The sequence below is a fragment of the Stegostoma tigrinum genome, chromosome 10, assembly GCF_030684315.1.
Source record: "Stegostoma tigrinum isolate sSteTig4 chromosome 10, sSteTig4.hap1, whole genome shotgun sequence".
NCBI lineage: Eukaryota > Metazoa > Chordata > Chondrichthyes > Orectolobiformes > Stegostomatidae > Stegostoma > Stegostoma tigrinum.
Window position 1 is genome coordinate 13,173,277 of NC_081363.1, and position 27,414 is coordinate 13,200,690.

The following is a 27,414-nucleotide window of genomic DNA, read 5'->3' on the forward strand; positions in this document are numbered from 1 at the left end:
CTGAGAATGGTTTAAGAAAGGATTTAGACAGTACAAGACAATGGGATTTCCTTGATCTCTTTGTCAAAGAAGTGTATGTGATGAGCTGTTTAGGATGCTTGGGATGGAAAAGGAAAAGCTTCCACAATGATTCAGTTTAACTGCATCTTGTGGCAAACACCGATGAATAGCACAATCTGATGGAGACTAGTGATGTTTGTCATGGAATAATCTGTTCCTGTAATTGGATGTCATGACCTTGAAATGATCTCTATGTTTTACTTGCACATGGCATTACAGTCTGTAAAAATCTAATTCTTTAACTGCTAAAGTATCATTAATCTGGTACAACATTCTGATTGCAGGCAATCTTCTACTTCCCTAGAAAACGCTGGCGAATGCTATGCTAATTTTTACTTATGTAAAAAATATCATAAAATGACAACCTAATTAATTGAGGTGTACTGGCTATTAAAAATATTTTCTTTTAAATTGGAATTTCAATCAGCTGACAATTAAAAGTAAACATTTTCATTCTCCTTGTCAATGTCTTTAGCCAAGTATTTGCTTTGCCTCCCATAATGCTGCATGTGTTAGCCAAGTATGAAAATGGGAACATAATTGTTAGCACGGAAAAGTTAGTACAATTTAGGCACTGAATAAATTTATGGAGAGGATAAAGAGTTGTTAAATTACTAATGAGTTAAAGGACTATGGAGAGCAGCAGGAAAGTGGAGTTGAAGTCAAGACAAAACTATCCATGATCATATCAAATGGTGAAGCGGGCTTCAGGGGTTGAATTGCTCCTAGTTCTTATGTTTTAATTTCTGTACTGTACATTTCCTGTAATATAATTAACACTGAGTTTTCTCCTGTCCTTTTCAATAAAAGAATGTAGCAACGGCATTAGGCCATTCAGCTTGTCTAGACTGCTCTGCCATTCAAATAAATCATGGCTGATCATCTGTCACAATGCCTCTTTCCTGCATTATCTCCCTGTCCCTTGATGTCATTAGTCTCCAAAAAGCTATCGATTTTCTTGAACCTGCTTAATGCTTGTGCTTCTACAGTTCACTGCGATTGAGAGTTCATGAAAATTCACCAACTTTTGAGCGAAGAAATTCATCCTCATCTCAGTCATAAATATCCTGTCCCATTGACCTGGCATTACATCCCTTGCTCTGGAATCAACAACTAGGGAAACAGCTTAACAATATCCATCCGGGTCCTGTAGGACTTTTTTTTTTAAGTTTCAATGAGGTCACTGTTATTTTTCAAGATTCTCAAGAATACAGACCAAGTTTTGTCATTCTCTCCTCATAAAACAAACCTACTGACTGAGGAATTCATCTGGTAAATCTGTGTGGAAATTAGATCCCCCCTTAGATACAAGGACAAAAGCTGTACACATTATCCAGGTGAGGTCAGTATATTGCAACAAGACATTTTTACTTCTGTATGCAAATACCCCTGCAATAAAGGCCAACTGAGCATGTGTCTACCTGTTTGCTGCTCTTGCATGCTAACTTTAAATGATTTATAAACAAAGTACTACCACTTCTCCAACTTTACTTTCTTTCAGGTCCTCACTTTCACAAGTCCCTTAGTCACCAGTATTTCTGGGAGATGTTCTGTATCTTCTTGCATGCAGACACATGCAAAGTAAGTATTTGGTTTCTCCACCATCTCCCTGGTTCTCCACTATAAAATTGCCAGGCCCCAACTGTAAGAGGCTCACATTTGTCCTAGCTAATCTTTTCCTTTCCAAATACCTAAAGAGATTTTTTATTGCTGTCTAACTTTGTGTTCCCAGTTAGTTTTATTCACCTGAATGAAAACTAAGAGCTGCTGGAGATCTGAAACAAAAGAGAAATTGCTGGCGAAACTCAACAGGTCTAGCAGCATCTGTGGGGAGAAAGCAGAGTTGTTTCTATTCAGATCATCTTTTTACATTCTTAATCAGATTCTTGGCCCTTCTCAGAGACTGGGTTCTAAATTAGTCCCAATCTTCAGGCTGACTATTTTTTTCTAGCGTCCTGATAAGGCACCTCCTTTGAACTAATGCAGCACATATACGAAAAAGCAAGAGGGTAGCAAGGAAAAGAGTGGGGTCACTCAAGGACTAAGGAAGGAATCCTATGTGTAGAGCCGGAAGAGGTAGTTGAGGTCCTAAATGAATACCTTCCGTCATTATTCACCAAAGAGAAGGAATTTGTAGATGATGATCTCAGGGAAGGGATTGTCAAATTTATACGCCATATTGCTATTAAAAAGGAAGAGGTGCTGCATGTCCAAAAAAGTATTAAGGCATTTAAGTTCCTGGGTCCTGGTGGGGTCTAAGCCAGAATATTGAAGGAAGCAGACACAACAGCAGCATTGAAGCCGCCCCTGGACAAATACATGCATTGGATGGGAATTGAGGGACATGGATTCTGTGACTGAAGATGGTTTTAGTATGGAAGGGCAAAATGTGTTAGTGCAGGTTTAGAGGGCAGAAGGGCCTGATCCTGTCTGTATCATTCTTTGTTCTATGTTCTAGCCACAGTTGCTTTGTTTTTCTAGTTGGGCGTTTGTGTATTAGGGGAATGTATAACTGTTGTAGACTGTGTGATATTTCTTTAAATACCAGCCATTGCTGTCGACAGTCAAATCTTTTACCATATTTTCCACTCCACTGTAGCCAATTTGACCCTCACACCTTCATAATTTCTTTACTCAGATCCAAAACCCTCTTTTTAGAATTTGCTTCAAATCTTAGAATCCATACAGTGTGGAAGCAGACCTTTTGGCCCACTGAGTTCACATCAATCCTCTGAAGATTTTCCCATCCAGACCAACACCGTTCCTGTAACCCTGCCTTTTCCATGGCCTGCATATCCCCCGGACCCTAGTACAGCTAATCCACCTAAGCTGCACAATTTTGCAGTGTGGGAGGAAACCGGAGCACCCGGAGGACATCGGCTCAGACATGGGAAGCAGGTGCAAACTTCACACAAACAGTCACCCAAAGCTGAACTAAATTCGGGTCCCTGGCACTGTGCCACTCTCGTACATTTCTTTCAAATTTAGTAAAGTTCTATAATATTACAGTCACTATAGCTTCAAAGGCCTTTTACAGTGAGGCTATTAATTAGCACTTTCTCAATATATAACACCAACTCCACAAGTGCCGAATCCCTAGTTGGCTCCTAAATGAAACTGCTCTAAAAATCCAACTCATACAGAATTCAGAATTCGTTCTCCATATCAATCGCACTAGTTTAATTAACCCAGTCTATGTGTCAAACTTTATGAAGTTTCCAATTATTACTGTTCTGGCCACATTATATCTCTAATTTCCTGATTTAGATTATTTCAATATTACTATATCTAATAGCCTACTTCCATTAAGCTAGCTGCCTTTTTTTTTAGCACCATCAAACACCTTTCAGACTGGAGATCTGCGACCAGCATGGTGCCACAAAAGATTGGTGCTGGGTTCACTGCTTTTGGTCATTTATATAAATGATCTCTTATGTGAATACAGAGGTATGGTTAGTAACTTTACAGATGACACCAAAGTTGGAGGTGTAGCAGGCAGTGAAGCTGTTTACCTCAGAGTACAATGGGACATTGATCAGATGGGCCAATGGGCCGAGGAGTGGCAGCTGAGCTTTAATTTAGATAAATGTGAGGAGCTGCATTTTGGGAAGGCAAATCAGGACGCAACTTATACACTTACTGGTAAGGACCTGGGGAGTGTTGAACAAAGAGAGCTTGCAGTGCAGGTTCATAGTCCCTCCAAAGTGGAGTCCCGGGTAAACAGGATAGTGAAAAAGGCATTTGGCATGCTAGCCTTTATTGGTCAGTGCATTGAAGTTAGGAGTTGGGCTATTATGTTGTGGCTGTACAGGTCATTTGTTAGGCCACTTTTGAAATACTGCATGAAATTCTGGTCTCCCTACTATCGGAAGGATGTTATGAAACTTTTAAGGGTTCACAAAAGATTTACAAGAATGTTGCCAGGGTTGGAGGGTTTGAGATAGGCTGAGGCTATTTTCCCTGGAGCGTCAGAGGCTCAGGGATGACCTTAGAGAGGTCTTTAAAAATCATGACAGGCATGGATAGGGTGAATAGCCAAGGTCCTTTTCCTGGAGTAGGGGAGCCCAAAGCTAGAGGGCATAGGTTTAAGGTGAGAGAGGAATGATTTAAAAGTGACCTAGAGGTACCATTTTCACACAGATAGTGGTGAGTATATGGAATGAGCTACCAGAGGAGGTGGTAGAGGCTGGTACAGTTGCAACATTTAACAGGCATCTGGATGGGTACATGAATAGGAAGGGTTTAGAGGGATATGAGCCAAATGCTGGCAAATGGGACTAGCTTTATTTAGGATATCTGGTCGGCCTGGACAGGGTGGGCTGAAGGGTTTGCTGTACATGTCTGTGACTCTATGATTCTACAGCTTGATTCTTCAATGTAACATCCCCTCTTACTGATGTTCTCATTACTTATTACGAGTGCTACTACACCTGCTTTCCCTTTTTGCTTATGGTTCTTAAATGCCAAATATTCTTGCTATTAATTTTGCAATCTTGGTCACCCTACAACCACAACACCAAAAAAGTATTAAATCGCGTCCATTTTTCTCAATTTGTGCAATGAAACAATCACCATTTTTGCAAATGCTATTACAAATTCACACAGCATGCCTTAATTTTACTTTTGATCCTATTTGGTGTCTTTTTTTTTAAGATTAGATTCCCTACAGTGTGGAAACAGGCCTTTCAGCCCAACAAGTCCACACCGCCCCTTGAAGCATCCCACCCAGACCCATCCCCCTATAACCTACACACCCCTGAACACTAAGGGCAATTTAGCATGGCCGATCCACCTAGCCTGCACACCTTTGGACCGTGGGAGGAAACCAGAGCACCCGGAGGAAATCCACGCAGACATGGGGAGAATGTGCAAAACTCTGCACAGACAGTCACCCAAGGCTGGAATCGAACCCGGGTCCCTGGCGTAGTGAGGCTGCAGTGCTAACCACTGAGCCACTATGCACCCCTGCTTAATCTGTCTTCAATTATCCTGAAGATGATGACCTAATGGTATTGTCACTGGACTGGTAACCCAGAGGCTCAACCCTAAACTCTGGAAACATTGTTTCAAGTCCCACCATGAAAGTTGGGGAATGTAAATTCTGGTATTTCATGGTCAGTTTTGATTAGTGATGGTAGCCATGAAATGACCATCACTGCCATAAAAACGCATATGGTTCACCAACCTGTCATCCTTTCCTGGTCTGCCCTGTATGTAATCCTCATGACCCAAAACAATGTGGTTGATTCTTAAGCGCACTCTGAAACGGCCTAGTATGCCAATTCAGTTCAGGACTTGGACAACAACTTGCCACTGATAGCCGCATCGCAAACAGTAATAAATTTAAAAATATATTACAGGTTTTGCAAGTCTACTGCTCACTTTCACAATGCTAAGTCTACATGCCAGTCCATAAGTGTTCTTCAGAACCTTCCAGCATTTATTAGCAGTTAATTCTATTCTACCTACAATCCAATGGCATGATCAGTTCTTTGCTGATGCCCATGACAATTCAATAAAAAATACAAAGCAGATAGGACAGTGGGCCGGTTTATAATGTCACAGTAGAGCACTGTGAGTGCCTTCACTTCTGTCTGATACAAAAAAAAGACAAGAATGGTGATACGTCTCCAAGAGAGTCAGTGTATAACCTGGAGGGGGCTTGCAGTTGGTTGGTGTTTCACATGTTTTTGTTGCACTTGTCCTTCTGGGTGGCAAATAATGTGGGTTTGGAAGGTGCTATCAAAGGAACCTTAGTGAGTTGCTGCTGTGCATCTTGTAGATGTTACAACCTACATGTTGGTAGTGGAGGCAAGGATATATTTAAACCACACACTTAACGTACTGGTCAAGTGGGCTGTTTAGTCCTGAATGGTGTTGAGCTTCCAGAAAATTGTAGAATTACACTCATTTAGTCAAGTAAGAAGCATTTTATTACACACTTGGCTTGTGCATTATTGATGGTGGACAGGCTTTGGCAGATCAGGAGGTGAATCACCCATTGTAGGATTCCCAGCTACTGACCTGCTTTTAAAATTTTTAAATTAGATTTCCTCCAGTGTGGAAACAGACCCTTCAGCCCAACAAGTCCACACTGCCACTTGAAACATCCCACCCAGACCCATCCCCCTATAACCCACACACCCCTGAACACTACAGGCAATTTAGCACGGCCGATCCACCTAACCTGCACATCTTTGGACTGTGGGAGGAAACCGGAGCACCCAGAGGAAACCCACGCAGACACAGGGAGAACTCCACACAGACAGTTGCCCGAGGCCAGAATTGAACTTGGGTCCCTGGCGCTGTGAGGCTGAGCCACCGAGCCACTGTGCCACCCCTTGTAGCCACACCAGTCGTTTGGTTATTCTAATTCAGTTTCTGATATTATCCACACCTCACATCTAATTTCATTCAAATCGATAATGGCACCAGCAACTATTCATTGTGCTTACTACATGAGCTATAGGACAAAGTGGAGCAAAGAAGTGAAACAACTTTCACAACCTTGAAATGTCCCAAAGCATTTTGCAGCCAATCAAGTATTTGGAAATAAAGTCTTTAATGCAGGAAATGCAACATACAACTCGACACAGCAATCGCCTGCAAACCTCAAAGATTGTGAAGTATTGCAAAATATTTATCACCCAAATGAAACCATTCAGCACAATTGGTCTATGCTGATGCTTATACATGTATGAACTTCGTCATCTATCCCCATCAATACACCTTTATGTTCTTAACTCTTTTCTATGTCTATATAGATTCCACATAAAAACATCAATACATGGGAGCTTTGCAGAACAGGCAGAACCTCAGTTTCGTATTTCAATCAAAAGACTCAAGGACAGTCCATCACTCCCTCATTAATACATGACAGCATCCGTGGAGATTTTTTTCAGAATTAGAATTAGAATCCCTATAGTGTGGAAACAGTCCCTTCAGCCCAACATGTCCACACTGAACCTCAGTGCATCCCACCCAGACCCATTTCCCCCTAAGCTACACATCCTGAGCACTACGGGCAATTTAGCATGGCCAATCCACCTCACCTACACATCTTTGGACTGTGGGAGGAAAACGGAGCACCCGGAGGAAACTCATGCAGGCACAGAGAGAATGTGCAAACTCTACACAGACAGACACCCAAGGCCGGAATTGAACCTGGGTCTCTGGTGCTGTGAGGCAGCAGAGCTAACCACTGTGCCACCGTGCCGCCATGATTTGTACATGCTCAGGTCTCTGGAGTGGACCAAAAGGTCTGTTTCAGTGTTGTATGGCTTGCTGACTATAAGTGAGAGGAGAAAGTAAAGGATCAGAAGTCTGCTGACCAAAATCCATTTCATTCTAAATAATTCCTGATGAAGAGGAATCTCCTCTTCGATACAGGCAAATAAGTCTTCGCTGTACTCTAAATCTCAGGAATTCAAAGTGCTATAAAACTGATGACTAAAATTCTTGTTTTTGTCTTATTTCTTTGGTGAATAATTGATCCTTCTCCTTCAGCCAGTCTCAACAAACTGCAGAATTGCTATTTCCAAAGTAATATATCATTGAAGGATATAACAGAGTCTAGAACGGTGCTGTCAGGTTTCACACATACTGACAGCAATGTCAATATAGCAGTGATTTGTACCAGCTACAAATTATTCCTTCAGGTAATCGTACTGATACCCTCTACAGCCACCAGTTTAATATCATCCTACGTTGTGACTGTAATTGTTGAATGAGTTATCCAAGCCACATAAAAAGAATCATACTCATTTTTGGTTTCAGAGTTGAACGCAGTACAAAGCCATTTTTTGTTTTAGACAGAGGTTAACCTAATCTTTTTGTTCTCATGGGGCAGGGAAAATAGCTGGCCAGTTTTTCTAATATACTGTATTCTATCCCATAGGAGCAAGGAAGACTATGTACATCTGTAAAGCGAAGTCTATGTTACATTTCTTATTCATGAGGGGCAGGTAAGAAAGATGGGACGTTGATTCCCACTAAATAGAACTCATAAATCACTTTAAGCAAGGATATGGCATGAAGACCATGCAACACTCCTGGCCAATACCAAATAAGTTACAGGTAACAGCATATATAATTCATTGACACTGCAATTTTATAGCTAACAGCAACAAAATGGCTATTCTCAGGACACAGACTTTAATCACAAGATGCAACCCAAGAACTGGAAGATTTTATCACATTCTCTGGAATGGTTGAGGATTACACAGTGAATGGCTTACTGTGAAGTGTAGTGTAGCAGATCTCACCAACACTGGAGAGTTGAGAGACCAATTAATTGGTTTTGGACAAAATTGGTTGAAGGAGGCCTCTCAATCAAGACACTGGGTAAACCCAACACTTTGTGTCATGCATTCTTTATCTGAAACACTGCAATGGGCAGACATTTGGTCAAAGCAACACTCATTCACCAAAGTAATTTGTCTAAAATAAAAGCATAGCTCCAAGGAAGGAATAATGGCTTTCAGAAATTCACAGCTTTCAAATTTCCTCTGTAAACCAGTATTGTACAAGAGTATACTGTAAAAAACAGAGTCAGAAGTCTGCGCAGCACGGTGGCTCAGTGGTTAGCACTGCAGCCTCACAGCGCCAGGGACCCAGGTTCGATCCCAGCCTCGGGTGACAGTCTGTGTGGAGTTTGCACATTCTCTATGTGGGAATTTTTGCAGCAATGGTTTTATGGTCATGATTAGACACTTAATTCCAGGTTTTTAAAACTGAATTGAAATTCCGCCACCTGCCATGGCAGAATTTGAATGCAGGTCCCCAAACCATCATCTGAGTTTTAGGGATTAATAATCTAGTGTTAATACTGCCAAGCCAATGCATACCCTCACGAGGCCATTGTCTTCCTTACATATTGGCACCGATAGTTACCAGGCTATGCATCCAGAATGTGTGATATGTTAAGGCCAGGATATCAATTAAATATTTCCCGTATGCTTCCTACCTGGACTGACAGTCACTAAATTCTGCAACAGATAGAAGTAGCTGAACAGTAAGTTGGAGCCAGCAAGACTCAAGGCAGAGCCATTTGGTCTCAAAGTCATAAAGGAGCGACAAGGTGGGGAGAGGTCTGGGAATTACAGTGGCTAAGGGTTAGAAATCATGGCTGGGGACAGGGACGGGGGAGATTACGATGGTGGGATAGGATGTGGAGTTGTCGAGAGATTAGAGAAAATTCCACAGAGGTGGAAGCAGGTAGGTTTGTTCATACAAAGGGGAAAAAGGGGAAAAAATACTCTGCTGTATTAACTAGCTCTGAAGAAGGGCTATTAACCTTCTATCAAAATATTAACCTTGCTTTCTCTCCACAGATGCTGCCAGACCTGCTGAGGTTCTCCAGGAATTTCTGTTTTTTCTTCTAATCTTCAGCAGACACAGCTCTTTGTTTTATGTCACTGTTACAAGGTCAGAAATACAACAATGCTGTAATCAGTGAGAGAATCAGACAAAGAATGGGTTTATTTCTGACTAGCATCCCTCCTTGGATAATGCTTCTGAAGTACTTCTTAATTCTCACTAGCTCTACCATCCGCCAGCACACCATTTGAACTTTCATGAAGGCACCTTTCATCACATGCTCTTCGCCAACCTTCTTCTGAGTGAGCTGATGAAATTAAGTGCAGCAATTCAGAGGTTTTTTTCTGCAGCTGACATGTCTGCAGGGAAGTAAACTGAAACTCTGAACAACTGTCAGATGCCGAAGGTGAGTGTTGGCAGAGAGACAGATCATGCCTCTACATCTGCTGCATCTCAATCTGGGTCTCAAAGGTGAAAGGGCATTGCCCCAGAAGAGATGATGAACAGATGCCAACAACCTCACCATGGTCAAAGGGGAATAAATAGACCAAATGATGAAAACAGAGTGAATTTTCTCAAAAAGGTGTGTCATTATCCATCCAGTCACTCTGCAGCAGAACACACCTGGTCAATATTTAGCACTCACCCATCATCACTGGAAACAGATTACCATATCAGTTATCCCATTTCATTGTGCAAGCTTGCTGCACACATTCCTCTCTACTTTATTACAGTGACTGCACTTCAAACACAGGTTATTAGATGTAAACACCCGGTGATAGTGAAAGGCACTACATAAATGCAAGTTATTTTTGAATGAGTATTTAACCATTACTCCAAGGATGGGGATATTCTCTAAGCTTTAGCGGGTGGTGTATTTCTAATAATGATATTTTTGCTTTGCAGAATGAATGCAAAATAGGCACCAGTTAAAATCGATGCTTTAATTCCAGAAGATATTTACCATAGCTGCAATCGAGATACCTTCTGCCCATTCCTCCCCTAAACAGCTTGCTCAAAGTACCATGCAGTTATGTTTCCAGTCTTTCTTGGTTAATTCAATATTTTACCTATGATATAATAAAAAAATGCTGGAGCAGTGAAAAAAAAAGATGCAGAGCTTCAGTGATGGGTGCCCAAGTGAAACTTTAACCTGTCTCTCCCTTTCGTGGATGCTGTCAATCCTCCCACATATTTCCAACCTCTCTGTAAACTGTCTCTGCACTTACCCCAGCATGAGAAACTAAAATGTTGTTGTTAAAGGGAGATATGAAGTTTTGTTCAATTTCACTAGCTGAGAATATTAGAGGGGCAAAAATCATTAGTCAACACGTTCAGGTTTGAATTACTGAAGCGCACAAGACCGAGCTAAACTTGCATTGTACAGGAGGTGGCATGTACTTTGAAAATCGACAATGGAATGATTAAATGTCAGGACAGTCAAACAGTGAGGCTAATCTCTGCAGATTAATGTGTGTCTGTGAAAGGTTTAAATGATTATGCTTAAAAAATCAGTATTAAACAAAGTCAATAGACTCTATTGGCATCAGAGATAATGGGAACTGCAGATGCTGGAGAATTCCAAGAAAATAAAATGTGAGGCTGGATGAACACAGCAGGCCAAGCAGCATCTCAGGAGCACAAAAGCTGACGTTTCGGGCCTAGACCCTTCATCAGAGCTGATGATGAAGGGTCTAGGCCCGAAACGTCAGCTTTTGTGCTCCTGAGATGCTGCTTGGCCTGCTGTGTTCATCCAGCCTCACATTTTATTATCTTAGACTCTATTGGCACATCACTTTAAACTAAGATGCACAGCCATGAATTTTGCATTTGCATTCTTAAAAAGGATAAAAAAAAGTTATTGTAAAAGATAATGAAGACTTTTATTGTACATATATGTTGGGTGGAATCTTCCCAAATGTTGAATGACATGGATACTGGTGAAAAAGTTTGGAGAATGACATGAGATTCGCAGAAGCTGCCTGCCATCATACCGTTTTTCCAACCAGGTATTGAGCAGAGAGATGAGATTCCCACTATGAGTATTGAGAAGCCTATATACATGCACTGCCTTGAATTAACATCCTTAATATGAAGTTGTCATGCCTCATTGACATGCCAACCAGAAACACACCATATAAATACCGTGGCTACAAGAGTAGGTAAGAGGCTAGGAGTACTGCAGCGAATATCTCATCTCTTGACTCCCCAGAGCTTGCCCACCACCTACAAGGCACAAGTCAGGAGTGTGATGAAATATTCCCCACTTTCCTCGATGGGTGCAACAAGAGTCAAGAAGCTTGACACCATCCAGGACAAAACAGCCCACTTCATTAGCACCACATCTGTTCCCTCCACATCTTACACTCAGTAGCAGCAGTGTGCACTGCAGAAATTCACCAAAGATCCTCAGACAGCAAACTCATGACCACTTCCATCTAGAAGAACGAGAGAAGCAGACACATGGGAACAGAACCATCTGCATGTTCCCCTCCAAATCTCGCACCATCCCTACTTGGAAATATAAAGCCATTTCTTCACTGTTGCTGGGTTAGAATCCTGGAATCCCCTCATTAAGGGTATTGTGGGTTTACCCACAACACATGATCTTCAGTAGTTCAAGATGGCAGCTCACCACCATCCTCTGGGCTATAAAGGCTGGGCCAGCCAGCAACACCCACATCCCATGAGTGAATAAAAAAGTTTCCAAGTCTCCCGTCTGCTGCTCAGAGACTATACGCTGACAATTCCTGACATGAAAGTCACAGCAAGCACCTGGGGGTTTTAGCTCGCTGTTTCATACTCCGTGTCTCCATCGGTCATTTCAGAACAGACTCCATGGGCAGCGACCACATGTACCCCTTGGACTCCATCAGCAAAGCGGGCTGCCAATTGCCCTCTGTCTGACACGTGCAGGCAAATGAAATTAACTGTGCAGGGCAGCTGCAGGCTGTCAGGGCTTGACTCAGTGCACAGCCGAGCCAAAAAATAGGGCCAACACCAGGAATCCTGGGAGGTCCCAGCAGCAGCAGGAACTTCTGTCTGAGGTGAGCAGAAGGAGACGATGAATGGGCTGCCATAGGTAATTATGTATTGAGGCAAATTTGAGGTCATGGAGACAAACCTCCATGGAAAGCAGAACCACAACTATGAATTCCTATCTGAGGCACATACCAATTAGCACACAGTAGCTTAGATTAGAGAGGTAAATGCATAGCTCAGAGATTGGTGTGGGAGAAATGGCTTCCAATTCGTAGGGCACTGACCCCAGTACTGTTTCTTTGGGATGGGCTTCATCTGAACAATGCTTGAATCAGTGTCCTGACGAATAATACAACTATGGTTGTAGATAAGCCTTTAAATTAGCTCGTGACAGGAGGGTTTAACTAATGGGAAGTTTAAAAAAATCAAAATGAAATGAGAGACCAGAGATGCAGAGTTGTGAAGAGGCAAATAAAAAGTAAATTGTGACAGAAAATATAAACAGAACAATGCTGTTGTCGCTGTTCGTCCATACATTTCTTACATTTCAACAGTGATTACATTTTAAAGGAAAAGAATAATTGCCTGTCAAGAATCGTAGCATGTCTTGAGGTTGCAAAATATGCTATTTAAATATATGAGCTATTTTTTAAACTTTTAACACAGTCATAAGATCTTTCCTGTCCAATAAATTAACAACAGTATAAAGCCATTTATTTTTTATAAGGCTGAAATCTGTTCCTAGAACACTCATTGACTGATAAGGTCAATAGTAACCTCAACATTTATTTGTCTAAAGCTAATGACAAATACATTGAAAACAACAGAAATGGTCGTTCAAAATTAAAACTGACAGCCATATTCATGTACAACGTAAATTCTGCAAACAGTCAAAATGTTCTGAGGCCAATTTGTATGCTAACTGATTGGTGTCTTGAATGAAATCTATGAAAATTGAATGGATTAAATCCATCTGACTCCTACCTGCTCTATCTGAAATGAAATTGTATTTGCAAAATAAAGCTGGGAAGCTGTAGCAGCAGATTATAATCTGCCTGCTAAATTATACACACTTTGTATTAACCAAACAGCTACTATCGTAGATATTGGTTGGGGATGTCAAGTTGAATTCACACTGATGCACACTAATTGCACGTGGAATCTTGTTAGATGTACTTACAATTAAGAGAGTGTCTCCTTCACTAAAAGGATTGAAGGAAATTTATTATTCTAGTGCAATACATCTAAATAATAAAAAAAAATTTAGTCCTGCACTGGCTGCTGGGCAGAGCCTTCTTTATCATGTGACATGAGTTGCTTCCTTCCACGCAATGAGTAGAATGGGAATTGAATGAAACAATTACGTATTCTTAAACTGCATGGGATGGCTAGTCAGTATGTAACTATTGTCCATCACTAGATTCTATGACAAGTAGTGTCATTGAATCATACAGTACAGAAGAAACCCTTTGGTCCATGCATCACCATGAGTTATCCCGCCAAAAATATACCACTACCTACACTAGTCCCACTTTCCAACTCTAGGCCCATAGCTTTGAATGTTACGATGTTTCAAGTGCTCATTCAAGTACATTTTAAAGGTTGTGAGGTTTCCTGCCTCAACTACCTTCCCAGACAGTGCATTCCAATCTCCCCCACCACCTGGTCAAAAAAGATTTTCCTCAATCCCCACTAAACCTCCTGCCTCCTACTTTAAAATGATGCTCCCATGTTATTGATCCTTGACTAAAGGGAACAGCTGATTTCTATTAATCTTGTCCACATCGTTCAGAATCTTGTGCAACTCTATCAGGTCCTCCTCAATCTTCGCTGCTCAAAAGGAAACAACCCGAGCTTATCCAATCTCCCTTCATTGCTGAACTGCTTCATCACAGCGACATCCTGGTTAATCTCTTTTTGCACCTTCTTCAGTGCAATCACATCATTCCTCTCGGGCGGTGACCAGAACTGCAGCACCAATATGGCCTCCCTGCTCTTATAACCTATGCCATGATGGATAACGGCAAATGTCCCATTTGTCTTCTTAACAACCCTATAAACCTGCCCTTTCTCCTTCGGGATCTGAGGGCAAGCTTCTTTGTGCTTTGTCATTCATTGAGTACTCCCTTGTCTTGTTCCTTGTTCGAAAGTGTATTCGCTCACATTTATCAAGGTTGAATTCCATCTGTCACTGATCTAGCAATCTGGCCAATACATTAATTCCTCCTGTGACCTGACACCTTCCTCCTCACTGTCATTTGCAAACTTATTTATCATCAGTCTCCTCCAACCCATATTCATCTATATCTTTTCTGAATCTCAAACAATAAGGGACCCAAAACTGATTCCTGGGTACACCACTACACACCAGGCTCCAGTCACACAATCGACCTTCCATCATCACCCTCTGTCTCCTGTAACTCAGCCAAATTTGGATCCAACTGGCCAAGTTATCCTGGATCCCATGAGACTTTACCTTTGTTATTAGTTTACATGTAGGGTCTTGTCACAGGCCTTGTTGAAATCCAATAAATTACATCACCAGCCCTAGCCTCATCCAAACACTTGGTCATCTCCTCAAAAATTCCACCAGGCTTATTAAGCATGACCTCCCCCGACAAAGCCATGTTAACATAATCTGATCAATCTGTGCCTCTCTAAATGGAGTTTAACTTTCTTCTTCACCATTTTCTCCAATAGTTTCCCTTGGCTTTAGTGATTCAATATTGTTCAGTGACTTGCTGGGACATTTCATTGAGCATTTAAGTGTCAAATGAGATGCTTTATGAGTCAGATACAATGCAGGCTGGGAAAATATAGCAGGCTTCCTTCCTAAAAGGGACATTAGGCAACTAGTTAGATTTTTACATCTATATCAACTTGATAACTTTTAATTAAAAATTCTTTCATCCACAGGATATGGGCACACTGGAGAGGCCACCACTTATTACTGACTCCTACTTGTCCTTGGTGAGCTGCGAGCTGTCTTCTGAACCACTGCAGTCCATCTGAAGCAGGTGTACCCACCATACTATTAGACAAGGGTTTCTATGTCTTTCTAATTGGTAGAGGTTGTAGATTTGGAAGGTGCTATCAAGTCAGGTACTGTAGAGCATTTTGTACATGGTACATACTGAAGCTTTATTGAGTGGTGGTGTATGCAGTGCATGTTTGAATGGTGAATGGAGTAGCAACCAAGATTGCTTGGTGCTAAGCTGTGTTTATCAAATATCTGCGAGGCTACAATCATCCCTAGTTGACAAACAATATCAGAATGCCAGTCAAGCTCACATTGTGGAACACTTGCATGCACTGAAAAGTACATATATTAATACACAGGGCAACGTTCTTAACAGAACAAAAAAACGATAACCATCCTTAAGGTCATTTCTCATGGCGATGTCCTGACCAATCAGAATATACTTGCCTGGTTTAAAATATAAACATAACGAGGACGTTCACTGTGAGTCACCACGTAATTGGTACATTCATCATGGCTGTACCGCTACCAGTAAAACATCAGCTAATCATACAATCTAAATGATAATTCTGGTGAATTGTATTGTTGAGTGCAACAGGAAAAGCTTTGACAGAATGTGTTGTTTTTCAACAATACTCAATTTTTGGGTTCTTAACCCAGCAAAAATAAAGGATGGGCAATATAATTCTAAGCTGGGATGAGAGTAATTTGGAAAAGAACTTGAAGGAAATACCAAATTCCAAAGGCCTAATGCCTTTGTCCTTTTCGGCAGTAGAGGTGGCAGATTGGGAAGTTGCTGTCAGGAGAGTTGTAGGGAAGCAATGTTCTGAGGAAATGTCATTGGACTCAAAACGTTAACTCTGATTTTATCTTCACAGACGCTGCCAGACCTGCTGAACTTTTCCACTAACTTCTGTTTTTGCTCCTAATTTACAGTATCCACAGTTCTTTCAGTTTTCATTTTGTTGGAGAAGATCTTGTGCAAAATACACATTGAAGCCACATCGAGCTTGTGGTGCGGGGAGTGTACGTTTAAATTGGTGAATTCAGCAAACAAGAGGACTGTTTTGTACTAGTTTGTACTGAGTTTCTCAAAAGTTGGTGGAGCTGCACTCCTCTAAACCAAAGGAAATATTCTAACACACTCCTGACTTGTGCCTCTTTAATGTTGGAATGGCTTTAGAGCATGCTACAGGGTATCCAACCTCTGGGCACTTTGAACGTATTACATTATGACTGGTCGAGTTAACTTTCTGGTCTATGGTGTCCACCAGGATGTTGATGGTGCAATATAGGACAATGGCAACATTTGGGGTGAGGGGCAAAACGGTCAATTTTACTGACACTAATTATTATTTAATTCCCACTTTTAAACTAAATTCAAAGTTTCATGTCCTGATAAATGTTGATTAACCTGAAATATTATCTCCAATTCTCTCCAAGGATGTAGCCTGTCCTGTTTAGAATTTCCAACATTTTCTTCTTTTACTTCAAATCTTTAATTTGCCACAATGGGATTTCAGCCAACTTTAGAGATAACAAAGTGTGGAGCTGGATGAACACAGCAGGCCAAGCAGCATCTTAGGAGCTCCACACTTTGTTATCTCGGATTCTCCAGCATCTGCAGTTCACATTATCTCTCTTCAGTCAACATTGCCTGGATTACTAATCTAGACCTGTGCATTACTAACCCAGTAGCATAAGCACTAAGAACTAACCCCCTGACTTATTCGGACCTGTAGACTATTATAAATTCAATGTTGGATGTGAGACATTGGTTGGTAGTTTGTGACCTAATTGAGGATTTTGGAGAACATCACAAAAATTCACACGTGAACCTCAGAAGCCGACAAATAAATTTTGAATCATGAACCTTAAATATGTATCTGGGAAGTCTTTAAAAGAAGAAGGGTGTAAGTCATTTTCACGATATAACTTTCTTACCCTATTGTGGTTGCAAAGTAAATGTGAATTCTAATGCTGAAGCAACCTAATTCGCTCATCAAATAAAGTTTTGCTTAAAGTTGTCAACCCTGCAGAATTGGTCTGATGTCTCCAGAAGTCCCAAGAAATCAATCTTCAGGGCTCTATTATAAGATAATCCATGAGAAAATTCACTGGGACAGTGAGAAAAGGTTTCCGTATGTCAATTACAAAAAAAATTGCAAAGATTTAAAAAGGCATTTTGACTGTCAGTCAAAATTCATCCCATGAAGATCCATTTCTGCTTTGCAGTGAGACAAAAAAGGCAGGAGATAATGCAAAAATGCCCATGTTCGGTGATCAATTGTGAGAAGGCATGTTAATTCATTCCCAAGCCAATTGAATCACAAGACCAGACACTAAAACATTTCCTGCTAAATGCAGCATTAAAAATAGCTGCTCCCTACATGCTACATCCATTTTCCAACAGACTGTCTTAAAGGGATCCAGATACTTAATTAAAATGCAATTAATTAAAAGTAAAATTAAAATCACTTCTGTACCTGAACAATATAATTAACATGCCACTCACAAGGCAGACAGTGAGGACTGCAGATGCTGGAAGCTAAAGACAATAAACGTGAACTGTAAAAGCACAACAGGCTAGACAGCCGGAACATTGACTTCCCTGCTCCTCGGAAGCTGTCTGAATGCTGTGCTTTTCCAGTTCCACATTTATCCACTCGCAATGCAGTTGGAGACAGGCGGTCATATGATGAAAACCACAGTAACATACTCAACCAGGGATAGGAATCTTTAGAAATAATGGGAACTGCAGATGCTGGAGAATCCAAGATAACAAAGTGTGGAGCTGGATGAACACAGCAGGCCAAGCAGCATCTCAGGAGCACAAAAGCTGACGTTTCGGGCCTAGACCCTTCATCAGAGAGGGGGATAGGGTGAGGGTTCTGGAATAAATAGGGAGAGAGGGGGAGGCGGACCGAAGATGGAGAGAAAAGCGAAGACGGCGGAAAAACTGCTCTATGTCCAATCGTGACTACCAGTGATGAAGGGTCTGATGAAGGGTCTAGGCCCGAAACGTCAGCTTTTGTGCTCCTGAGATACTGCTTGGCCTGCTGTGTTCATCCAGCCTCACATTTTATTATCTTGGATTCTCCAGCATCTGCAGTTCCCATTATCTCTGATACTATTTTAACCTCACTGCGAAGCCTCTTCCAGGGATGCCTAACCTGAAGAAGTTACCCTCCTCCCTCCGGACCAACCTCAGGGAATCTCTCTCCCATTGCAATTCTCTTGTAATCTCTTTGGCCTTGAAACTGCTCGACCATGTCCTGAAGCAAACCAGGTACCACAGCCACATCACCTTCCTCAGCACCTGCCTATGGAACCAGATCATCCCCAAGGGACTACAGTCCACATTTCAGCCTTCCCAATTTGGCCCCAACCGTGACCACCTCTACACCCAGAATATTCAGACCCTTCAGAAGCGTTTCTCCCTGCGAGTCCTGAAACAGACACTCCCAGCCATGCGCCGGCACCTCCAGGCACTGCAATCCAGCCTGCCCCAGCTCCGCCCACAACCTCCACAGCCAGCAACCCCAGAGGAGACAGCCACACTGAACCCTGCCGCATCTTCACCATCCCCGCAGACCTCCCACCGACTGAGGACGAACGGTCAGTCCTTAGTAAGGGGCTCACCTTTGTCCCCCTACAACCACACATCAACGAATACCAGTCACGATTGGACATAGAGCAGTTTTTCTGCCGTCTTTGCTTTTCTCTCCATCTTCGGTCTGCCTCCCCCTCTCTCCCTATTTATTCCAGAACCCTCACCCCATCCCCCTCTCTGATGAAGGGTTTAGGCCCGAAACGTCAGCTTTTGTGCTCCTGAGATGCTGCTTGGCCTGCTGTGTTCATCCAGCCTCACATTTTATTATATAGGAATCTTTATACCTGCCCATTGAATGTTAATCTTTTCTTAAGATGGCAGCGAACTTATCTCCATTCCCGGAACTCCTGCCAGGATTTCCAGCCTAGTGCAACTGATGGAACAAGTCCTTCAAGTGGTTTGTTCTTTGTGCTAAACACTGAAACCAAACAATAAATATATTTTACACAGCAAAAACAATTCCACAACGCTTCATGTTTGAAGCATGGGCTACCTTCAATGTAGCAAGTGTCAATAAAGAACAAAATGGCTTTTGGCCATCGATACCTCTATGCTCACTCCTTCTCTCTCTTCCTTTAAATGCTCCTTAATACCATTTGGCCTTGCTTTTGGCCACTTAATTTTTCCATCACTTGGTTTTGAATTATGCCCAATCATGTTCTGGTGAAGTGCCTCAGTATATTTTACTGCATGCAAGGTGCTACGTAAATGCAAAAAGATCAGTACGCCTAATTGTTGCACAAACACGCTCCGGGATAGAGCTTACGAATTACTTGTCCCTATGCAGAACTATACATATTACACAAACACATTGGAGAATGTCTGGTGAAAATGTCTATGGGTCTCCATGGTCGCCTGTACATTTAAATGCAGTTCTAAGCTCCCTTAAAAATGTGCTTCTCTTTGCATTAAACAGATTCAGAAGGAGGGAAGGATATTTTTTAAAAAAAGAACAAACATAAAAAAATTTCTGATCCTCTCCATTCAATGTATGAAAGATGAATAGGGGATCATTTCTGTTCACACACAACAGGAAGAAGAGCAGAAAGAATAATGCAGAATGTCTACTGTTAAATACACATTAAGCTCCACAATCATCTGGAACAGTGTAGAGCAAATTATAAGCTAATAATCTCCATAGTTAACTCCAGAAAACAGGACTAACCAGATCAAATCTCCTCCCTTCAAACTATGTGAGCCAACCAGTCCTTACCTTATTGACGTCAATGCCATTTTTCTTCATGTATTCTCTGTCATTTACCTGACCACCTTCCATAAACTCCATGGTCAGAACACGACTGGTTGACAGTTCCCAATGAATTTTGGGGACCTTTGGGAGTGAAGCACAAAACAGATCGACATTAAAGTATCTCTCTTGGAATTCAGATGACAAACAGCAGGTTAGTACAGCTCCTGAAATATTGGCATTTGACTTTATTAATGCAAGTTGTCACAGAAGCAGCATAATTCAATGCGATCAATTGTCTTTATAGTTAATGTGTAGAAAGTGGTTATCTGCAAGTCTTGTTTATACAGAATGAGAACTGGGTGCAGGTGGGATGTGCCTCACTGGCACTGGTCAGAAAAGGTAAAGGCTCTGGGATACAGGAAAATGCACTAAGTTGGTTCTAAAATTGGCACAGTGACAGAAAACAGAAGGTTGTGGTTGATGGACGTTTTTGGAAATACAAAGCAATTTCTAATATTGTCCCATAGAGTTCAGTGTTGGGTCCCTCACAGTTTATTAATTATTATTGATCTGGAATTAAATGTGAGTGTCATGACTGGGAAATATGCAGAGTTCAATAGGTCATATGCCTTATAATGAAGAAAATGGCTGTTGACTCCAGAATGATATCAATGGGCTTGGTTCATAGAACATAGAACATAGACCATAGAACATAACAGCACAGTACAGGCCCTTCGGCCCTCGATGTTGTGCCGACCTGTCATACCAATCTCAAGCCCATCTAACCTACACTATTCCATGTACGTCCATGTGCTTATCCAACGGACAATGAAATTCAGTTTGGAGGAAAGTAAGTGAATTTACATCCAGGGAGGGGAAAATAATGCAAGAAAATACATAATAAATGAGTGGATATTGAGAAGGGTAAAGTGCATGTCCACAGGTACTTGAAGATGGCAGGGCAGGTGAATGTGGCAAGGAATGTATAATGGAATGCTTTCCCTTATTGGATGAGATGTAGAATACCCAAACAGGGATTTGATTCTGGAACTGTACAACATTTCAGTTAAGACACACCTGGAATTGTGGATATAGTTGGAGAGTCCAGATCTTTGTGGCAATGTTGCCAGGGCTTGAAAAGTACAGCTATCAGAAAAGATGAGGTTCAGGGTGATTTAAATTCAGTGTGTAAAATTATAGGAGGCTAGAATAGAATAGACAAGAAAGACCTGTTTGTCCTTATGGAGAGGTTACATACCTGAGCGCACAGATATAAGGCAGTTTAAAGGGGACATGAGGAAAATCTTTTTCACCCAGAGGGTGGTGAGCGTTTGGAAGTCATTATGCAGTTTGATGACAGAACCACAAATCCTCAAATCGTTCATAAGGTGCTTGGATCTGCACTCAAAGTGCTGCATCTGCTCTCGAAGGCTGGGGGTACTGGGTGGTGGATTTGAATGGGTGGCAAACTTTCATGGCTTTTACAGCCGCAATAATTTGAATAGTCCTTTTCTGTGCTGTAAACTTGCTATGGCTCAATGGCTGGGGCAATGTGGCATGGAAGCAAAGACCATATAGAGCCTGAAACTGAAGCTAGCGAAACCCCTGAAAACCTTGGAAATTAGCTGTATCCTGAAAAGCCATACAAAAAGGAAGTGAAAAGTTAAAAAAGGAAGTCATCAGAAAAACCCATTCCCAGCTTCATACCGAAAGATAATAAGACAAAAAAGTGATTGTAAAGAGTTATCTCCATTCATGAAATGGCAACAAACTAAGTGGCCAACAGGACCTCACATAAGGTAAAATGTTTTCAGATCAACTGAAGTTCAGGAATGACAATCAAAAATCATAATGGGAAAGATGTGGGAAAACTGCTGCGAATAGAGAGATTGTGCTAAAAACTACCCTGCTAAATCTCAATTCTAAAATTTGAAATAATTATTAAATAGAGTCACTTTGAATAAAAAGATGAAATTCAGATTCAATAGAACGGGTGATACAATAGCCCTTGGAGGCTGAACAGAACCAATTTGCCTACTTTAAGAACTGTTATTGCATAGGGGACCATTTGCCTCACCTAGCCAACCTCTCTCCTCTGGGCAGTGTATATATTTTCGCTCTCTCCCACACAGTAACAGTCTCCGCAGATCCAGGAGCCCCAAGGAGCCCCAGCTCCTTTATTCCTGATCCTTTGAGAACAGGATTGTACAATTCCTAGTGAAGTCCATTTTGTAGCCAGATTTCTAGCCTTGATATCAGACCACAAGTTGTTATTTGTGCCTGCAGGTAACGTGATGCATTTACATAGATGACCTACAGGCCTAATTAAGACCTTACAGCACTCCCTCTTGTTCTGGCTTTACTATTTTTGACTGTCGTGCTATCAGTCTTTTCTAATTAAGTGTGGACTGTGTTACTCCCTTCTAATAGTGCATTCTGATTCCCATCCCCCGTCAAGTTAGTTTAAACCCTTGCCAACAGCACACGTAAACCGATCTGACAAGTTACTTCAGATGCAATCCATTTGGCCCAACACCAGTCCCACTTCCATCAGAACTGCTCCCAATGAGATCACATCAGCTCTCCAGCAACTACAATCATTTCCTCGCCCTTCTGATTTCTATATGCATAAACATGTAACAAAGCACAATCTGCATGAGCAATCCAGAACCCCAGGATAAAGTTCCAGGGACTGTGAATCCCACAAGGCCTAATGGTGACCATGTATCCACTTCCAATTTTCATAAAAACCATCTGGTTCACTAATGTCCTTACAGGAAGGAAATCTGCCATCCTTTAATGCTGTGGCCTATATGTGATTCCAGACCTATTGTAATTTGGTCGACTCTTAACTACCCTCTAGGTAATTTGAGAGGGGCAATAAAAGCTGGCATACCCAGTAATGCTCACGCTCAATGAACACACAAAACAAAAAGCCTGTCCTGCACAGCACAACTTCGCCACTAATCAGTTGCTGTTTTAACTTCAGAGACTCAAACAACAAATGGCTTAGTTTCACAGTTCGGACACAAACATGGCAACCCAATTAAGTAGTATTTTATATAAATTTAGAAAACTTTTTGTGGATGAGAGAACATTTCCCAATTCATGAACAGTGTGCTATTTATATGGAGAAAATCTCAGAAAAATGGAGAAATTCAGAAAGCTGTAACACAAATGCACTTGGGAGGAACTTCTGCATGAAACGCAGATTGCTAGCATACAGGAGCAGCAGGTAATCAGGAAGGATGATAGAATGTTGGTGCTTATTTCAAGGGGGTGGAGTGTAAGAGTAGGGAAATCTTACATAACTCTACAAGACACTGGCGAGACCACACTTGAAGTACTATCATCAGTTGAGGAAAGCTGTCATTTCATTGGAATCAGTTGAGAGAAGGTTCACTAGGACGATCCTGATAACGCAGGGACTGCCTGATGAACAAAGGCCAAATAGATTGGGACTCTACTTTCTAGAGTGGAGAACAGAGAGAGATGACCTCACCGACTCATCTCAGATTGTAAAGGGGCTCAACAATGCCATGAAGCAGAGATCAAACTCCCCTCTCTAAATAACGAAAACCTTGAGAAGCTTGCCTTGCCTTATAATCTTTTGACGCAAGTGTGAAAAGTGGTGTAAGCTGCCTCTCACTCCCAATTCTGTTGTAAAGGGGAGGTTAATTGATATGAAGTCCTGACAGTCACTCTACAATCAACAAGTAACAATTTATTTATCTAACTCTAACAGTTGGCAAATTAACAGAATGACTGATAAACCAAACAATTCCCCCTTAACTACTAACTATTCCCAGATAAAATGAAATTCTAACAGTATTTTGTTTCAGTAGATACAAAATTCCACTTATATAAACCAAACTATTTTTTAAAAAAACTTTAAACTGTTGAAATTACTAGGATACATCTTCTGGAATGTTCGGTGCCTTCTCCACTGTTCTTCTGTCAGGAATACCTTTCTCCATCAAATTCTTGTATCAGGAATTTTAGCTAAGAGTGCCACTGTACCTTTAGATGATGGTTTTCTGAGACCTTACAGAATCCTGTGAGAGCCAGTGATGTTCTCTATCAGGCTGCTGATTGTTAACTCTAACAGATGGCAATTGCTCTCACACCAATTTTAAAATACCCCCTTCTTCTATACTCTTGATGACCCATCCATTTCTTATAATAGGATTAGTCTTAGGTTGTCAAATCCATTACATTTTAAATTTAATTGTTATTTTAGTCTCTAAGTACCTGTCATTTAATTCATTGGCTGATATTCAAATTGGTTGCCTGAATGGTTAACCATACAGCCTGTTGATACAAATGTTTCAATTTCAGGAATTTTCTATGCCTGCTGCTGCTTGCAGGCATTGTTTTAATCTCCAGCCTAGAAAAGGCACATCATCTTTTAAAGGGACCACACATTATTCGCCCTATCGTTTTACAAACAAATTGTAATCTCCAGCCTTCCAATCCACAAGTACTATACCTAACTTGGCCACACCTCCCACCATCATGATGTAAAGATGGCTTTTTTTTTCTAAATCTTAACACCATTATTACTAGATCTATTGGTCATTAATCTACAGTTTCACATTTCATACTAATTCTACATACATTTATATAACATCGAACAGTACCATTTCTATCTTATACACATATTTTCCTTTAAAACTGCGGTAACGCATCCACAATAACATTTTCACAACCTGCAAGATGTACAATCTGGTAATTAAGTGCTTGTACATAAGACTCCAATGAAATAGACCAGTGTTCTTATCTTTAAATCTTTCCAAAACTGTCAAAGGATTGTGATCAGTGTGCATAACCGTCTCTGATACATTGTTTGCAACATAAATATTAAAATGTTGTATGGCCAGTACCAAACTCAATAACTCTTTAGCAACAGTTGTATATTTTTTTTCTGGTAGATAGTGAGTTTCTTTGAAAAATAACAGATGGGCCTTTCAATTCCAAAATCATCCTCCTGTAACATCGAAGCTCCAATAGCTACATCGTCAATGGTGGCTTTTAAAGGGCTTCAAGAAATTTGGTGTGGCTAAATTTGGTAGTTAAATATGACACCCACTGGAATTTCATGCTCTTCCTTTAAAAATCTGTCAGCGGTGCCACCACATTACAAAAGGTTTGTACAAACTGCCTGTAGAATTCTCTGAGTCCCAAAAATCATAGCACCTCCTTCTTCGAGAATGGTCTCAGAAAATCCTCGGAGACCTTCATCCTCACATCATCTTCATCTCTCAATATTGTAACTTCTTTACCTTCTCCCTTTATTCTACCTGAGTAAACCTTACCCACAGATGTGAAATCTTTGAAGAGATCAGGCACTAACATACTATTCAGCCCCTGACAAAGTGTGCACTCACCCGCAGCCCCTTGACTTCTCCTGAGATTTCCTTCATTATGTCAATTAATCTTACTGCCTTGGCTTCTTTCACAACATCCTTTTTCCCAGTGCCTCTCTTAATCCACCAACACTGTGACTTTGTGTGACCCCACTATGACAGTAGAAACACCTGAAGGTTTTCACCTCTTTTTCACCCTCTTGGGTTCCTTTTTTCACCTGTTGGAAGCTAGATTTCAATTCATACAGTAAAGCACATTCATCCGCCTTCCCTGCACCTCTTCCCACTGTTTTAACTTTCTGTTCCTCACCATGAGTTCTTATCATTTCTGGAAGTGAGGTTTTTCTAGCAGAATAATCTCACTGAGTCCCTCACATAGCCTTTCTATCTTTAATGCTCTCATCTGTCTCTTGAAGTTGCTATGTTTAATTCTTTCAAATTCAACATAATTCTGACCTGGTTCCATTCGCATATTCTTGAACCGTTATCTATATACTTCTGGTATCAATTCACAGGCACTCAACATAACCTGTTTTACTTCATATTCTCTTGATGCCTCCTCTGACAGCACTGCAAACACCCCACTAGCCCTTCCTATCAACTTGGTATGAATTAACATTACTCACACGGTCTCTTGTCAGCTCATCCAGGTAACCAATTTCTCAAAGGAAATGAAAAAGGCTTGCACATCTTTTTCATAAAATTTTGCTAATGTTTTGATATATTTGTATATATCCCTATCAGGTCTTTGGCTGCGATGGGTCTGCTCATCATCACTCTCCTTCTCAGCATTTTAAGTCACCAACCTGTTTAATTTGCAACTTTCAAAGTTCAAACTCTCTTCTTCTTTTCGTCTTTCCTCCGCTTGTAACTTTATTTCAAACTGTTTCAATTCCCTTTCATTCTTGAAATCCAGTTATCTTATTTGCAATTTAACTTTTTCAAACTCCACTGCATTTTCCTGTTTCTCTGGTACACCAAAACGCTTGATCAATTCCTTTACAATTTCAGCTCCCGTTTATCCTTCGTTAAACCCATTTCCAGCTGATTTGCTAATTCTAAAGTGTTCCTTCTTTTGTCTTTCTAAACTTGCTTTGCAAAATTTAGGAAGCATTCTCAAACCCCAGAACCTCTTTATCAATGTTAAGAGCCACTTCCCCCACTTGTTATTCAAGATCTGTGTGGAGTTTGCACACCCTCCCCGTGTCTGCGTGGGTTTTCTCCGGGTGCTCCGGTTTCCTCCCACAGTCCAAAGATGTGCAAGTTTGGGTGGATTGGCCATACTAAATTGCCCTTAGTATTCAGGGATGTGTAGCTTACATGGGCTATAGCAGGATGGGTCTAGATGGGATGCTTTAAGGGTTGATGTGGGCTTGCTGGGCCAAAGGATTTGTTTCCACACTGTAGGGATTCTATGATTCTGTAATGATGAACATAGAAAAGTACAGCACAGTACAGGCTCTTCAGCCCTCGATGTTGTGCTGATCTATTATCTTATTCTAAAACCAATGACAAGTAACCAAAATTAAGCAGATATTCCACTTCTCACCTACGCTTTATTTAAAGATTTAGAACACTAATTCTCAGGTTTGTTTAAATCTGCTGGGAACTTTCATATCCCAAATCTGTTCAAATTTGTTCAAATCCATTCAGAACCATTCAGATCTCGTACAGGAACTGGCCAGATCCTAGACAAGCCCCCAATCTGTAATGAAGCGGAGGTCGACCCCTCTCTGAATAACTAAAGCCAAAACATCTGGAGAAGGTCACATTACCTCATAATCTGTTAAAGGAAGTGTGAAAAGTGGTGTAACCTGCCTCTCACTCCCAACTCTGTTGTAAAGGGGAGGTTACATGAAATGATGTCCTGACAGTCACTCTATAATCAACAAGTAACAATTTATTT

The 27,414-nt window shown here is 41.1% G+C and overlaps 1 protein-coding gene across 11 annotated transcripts in view; it reads right to left on the bottom strand.

The window, feature by feature from the left end:
• Positions 1 to 27,414, bottom strand: part of adck1 (aarF domain containing kinase 1) — a 531,577-nt gene that overhangs the window by 207,554 nt on the left and 296,609 nt on the right. For all 11 annotated transcript variants that reach the window (XM_059649006.1, XM_059649012.1, XM_059649011.1 and 8 more), the window contains one exon: positions 20,167 to 20,283. In XM_059649006.1, coding sequence (XP_059504989.1) covers positions 20,167 to 20,283 — 117 coding nt within the window. The remainder of the gene's footprint in view (positions 1 to 20,166; positions 20,284 to 27,414) is intronic.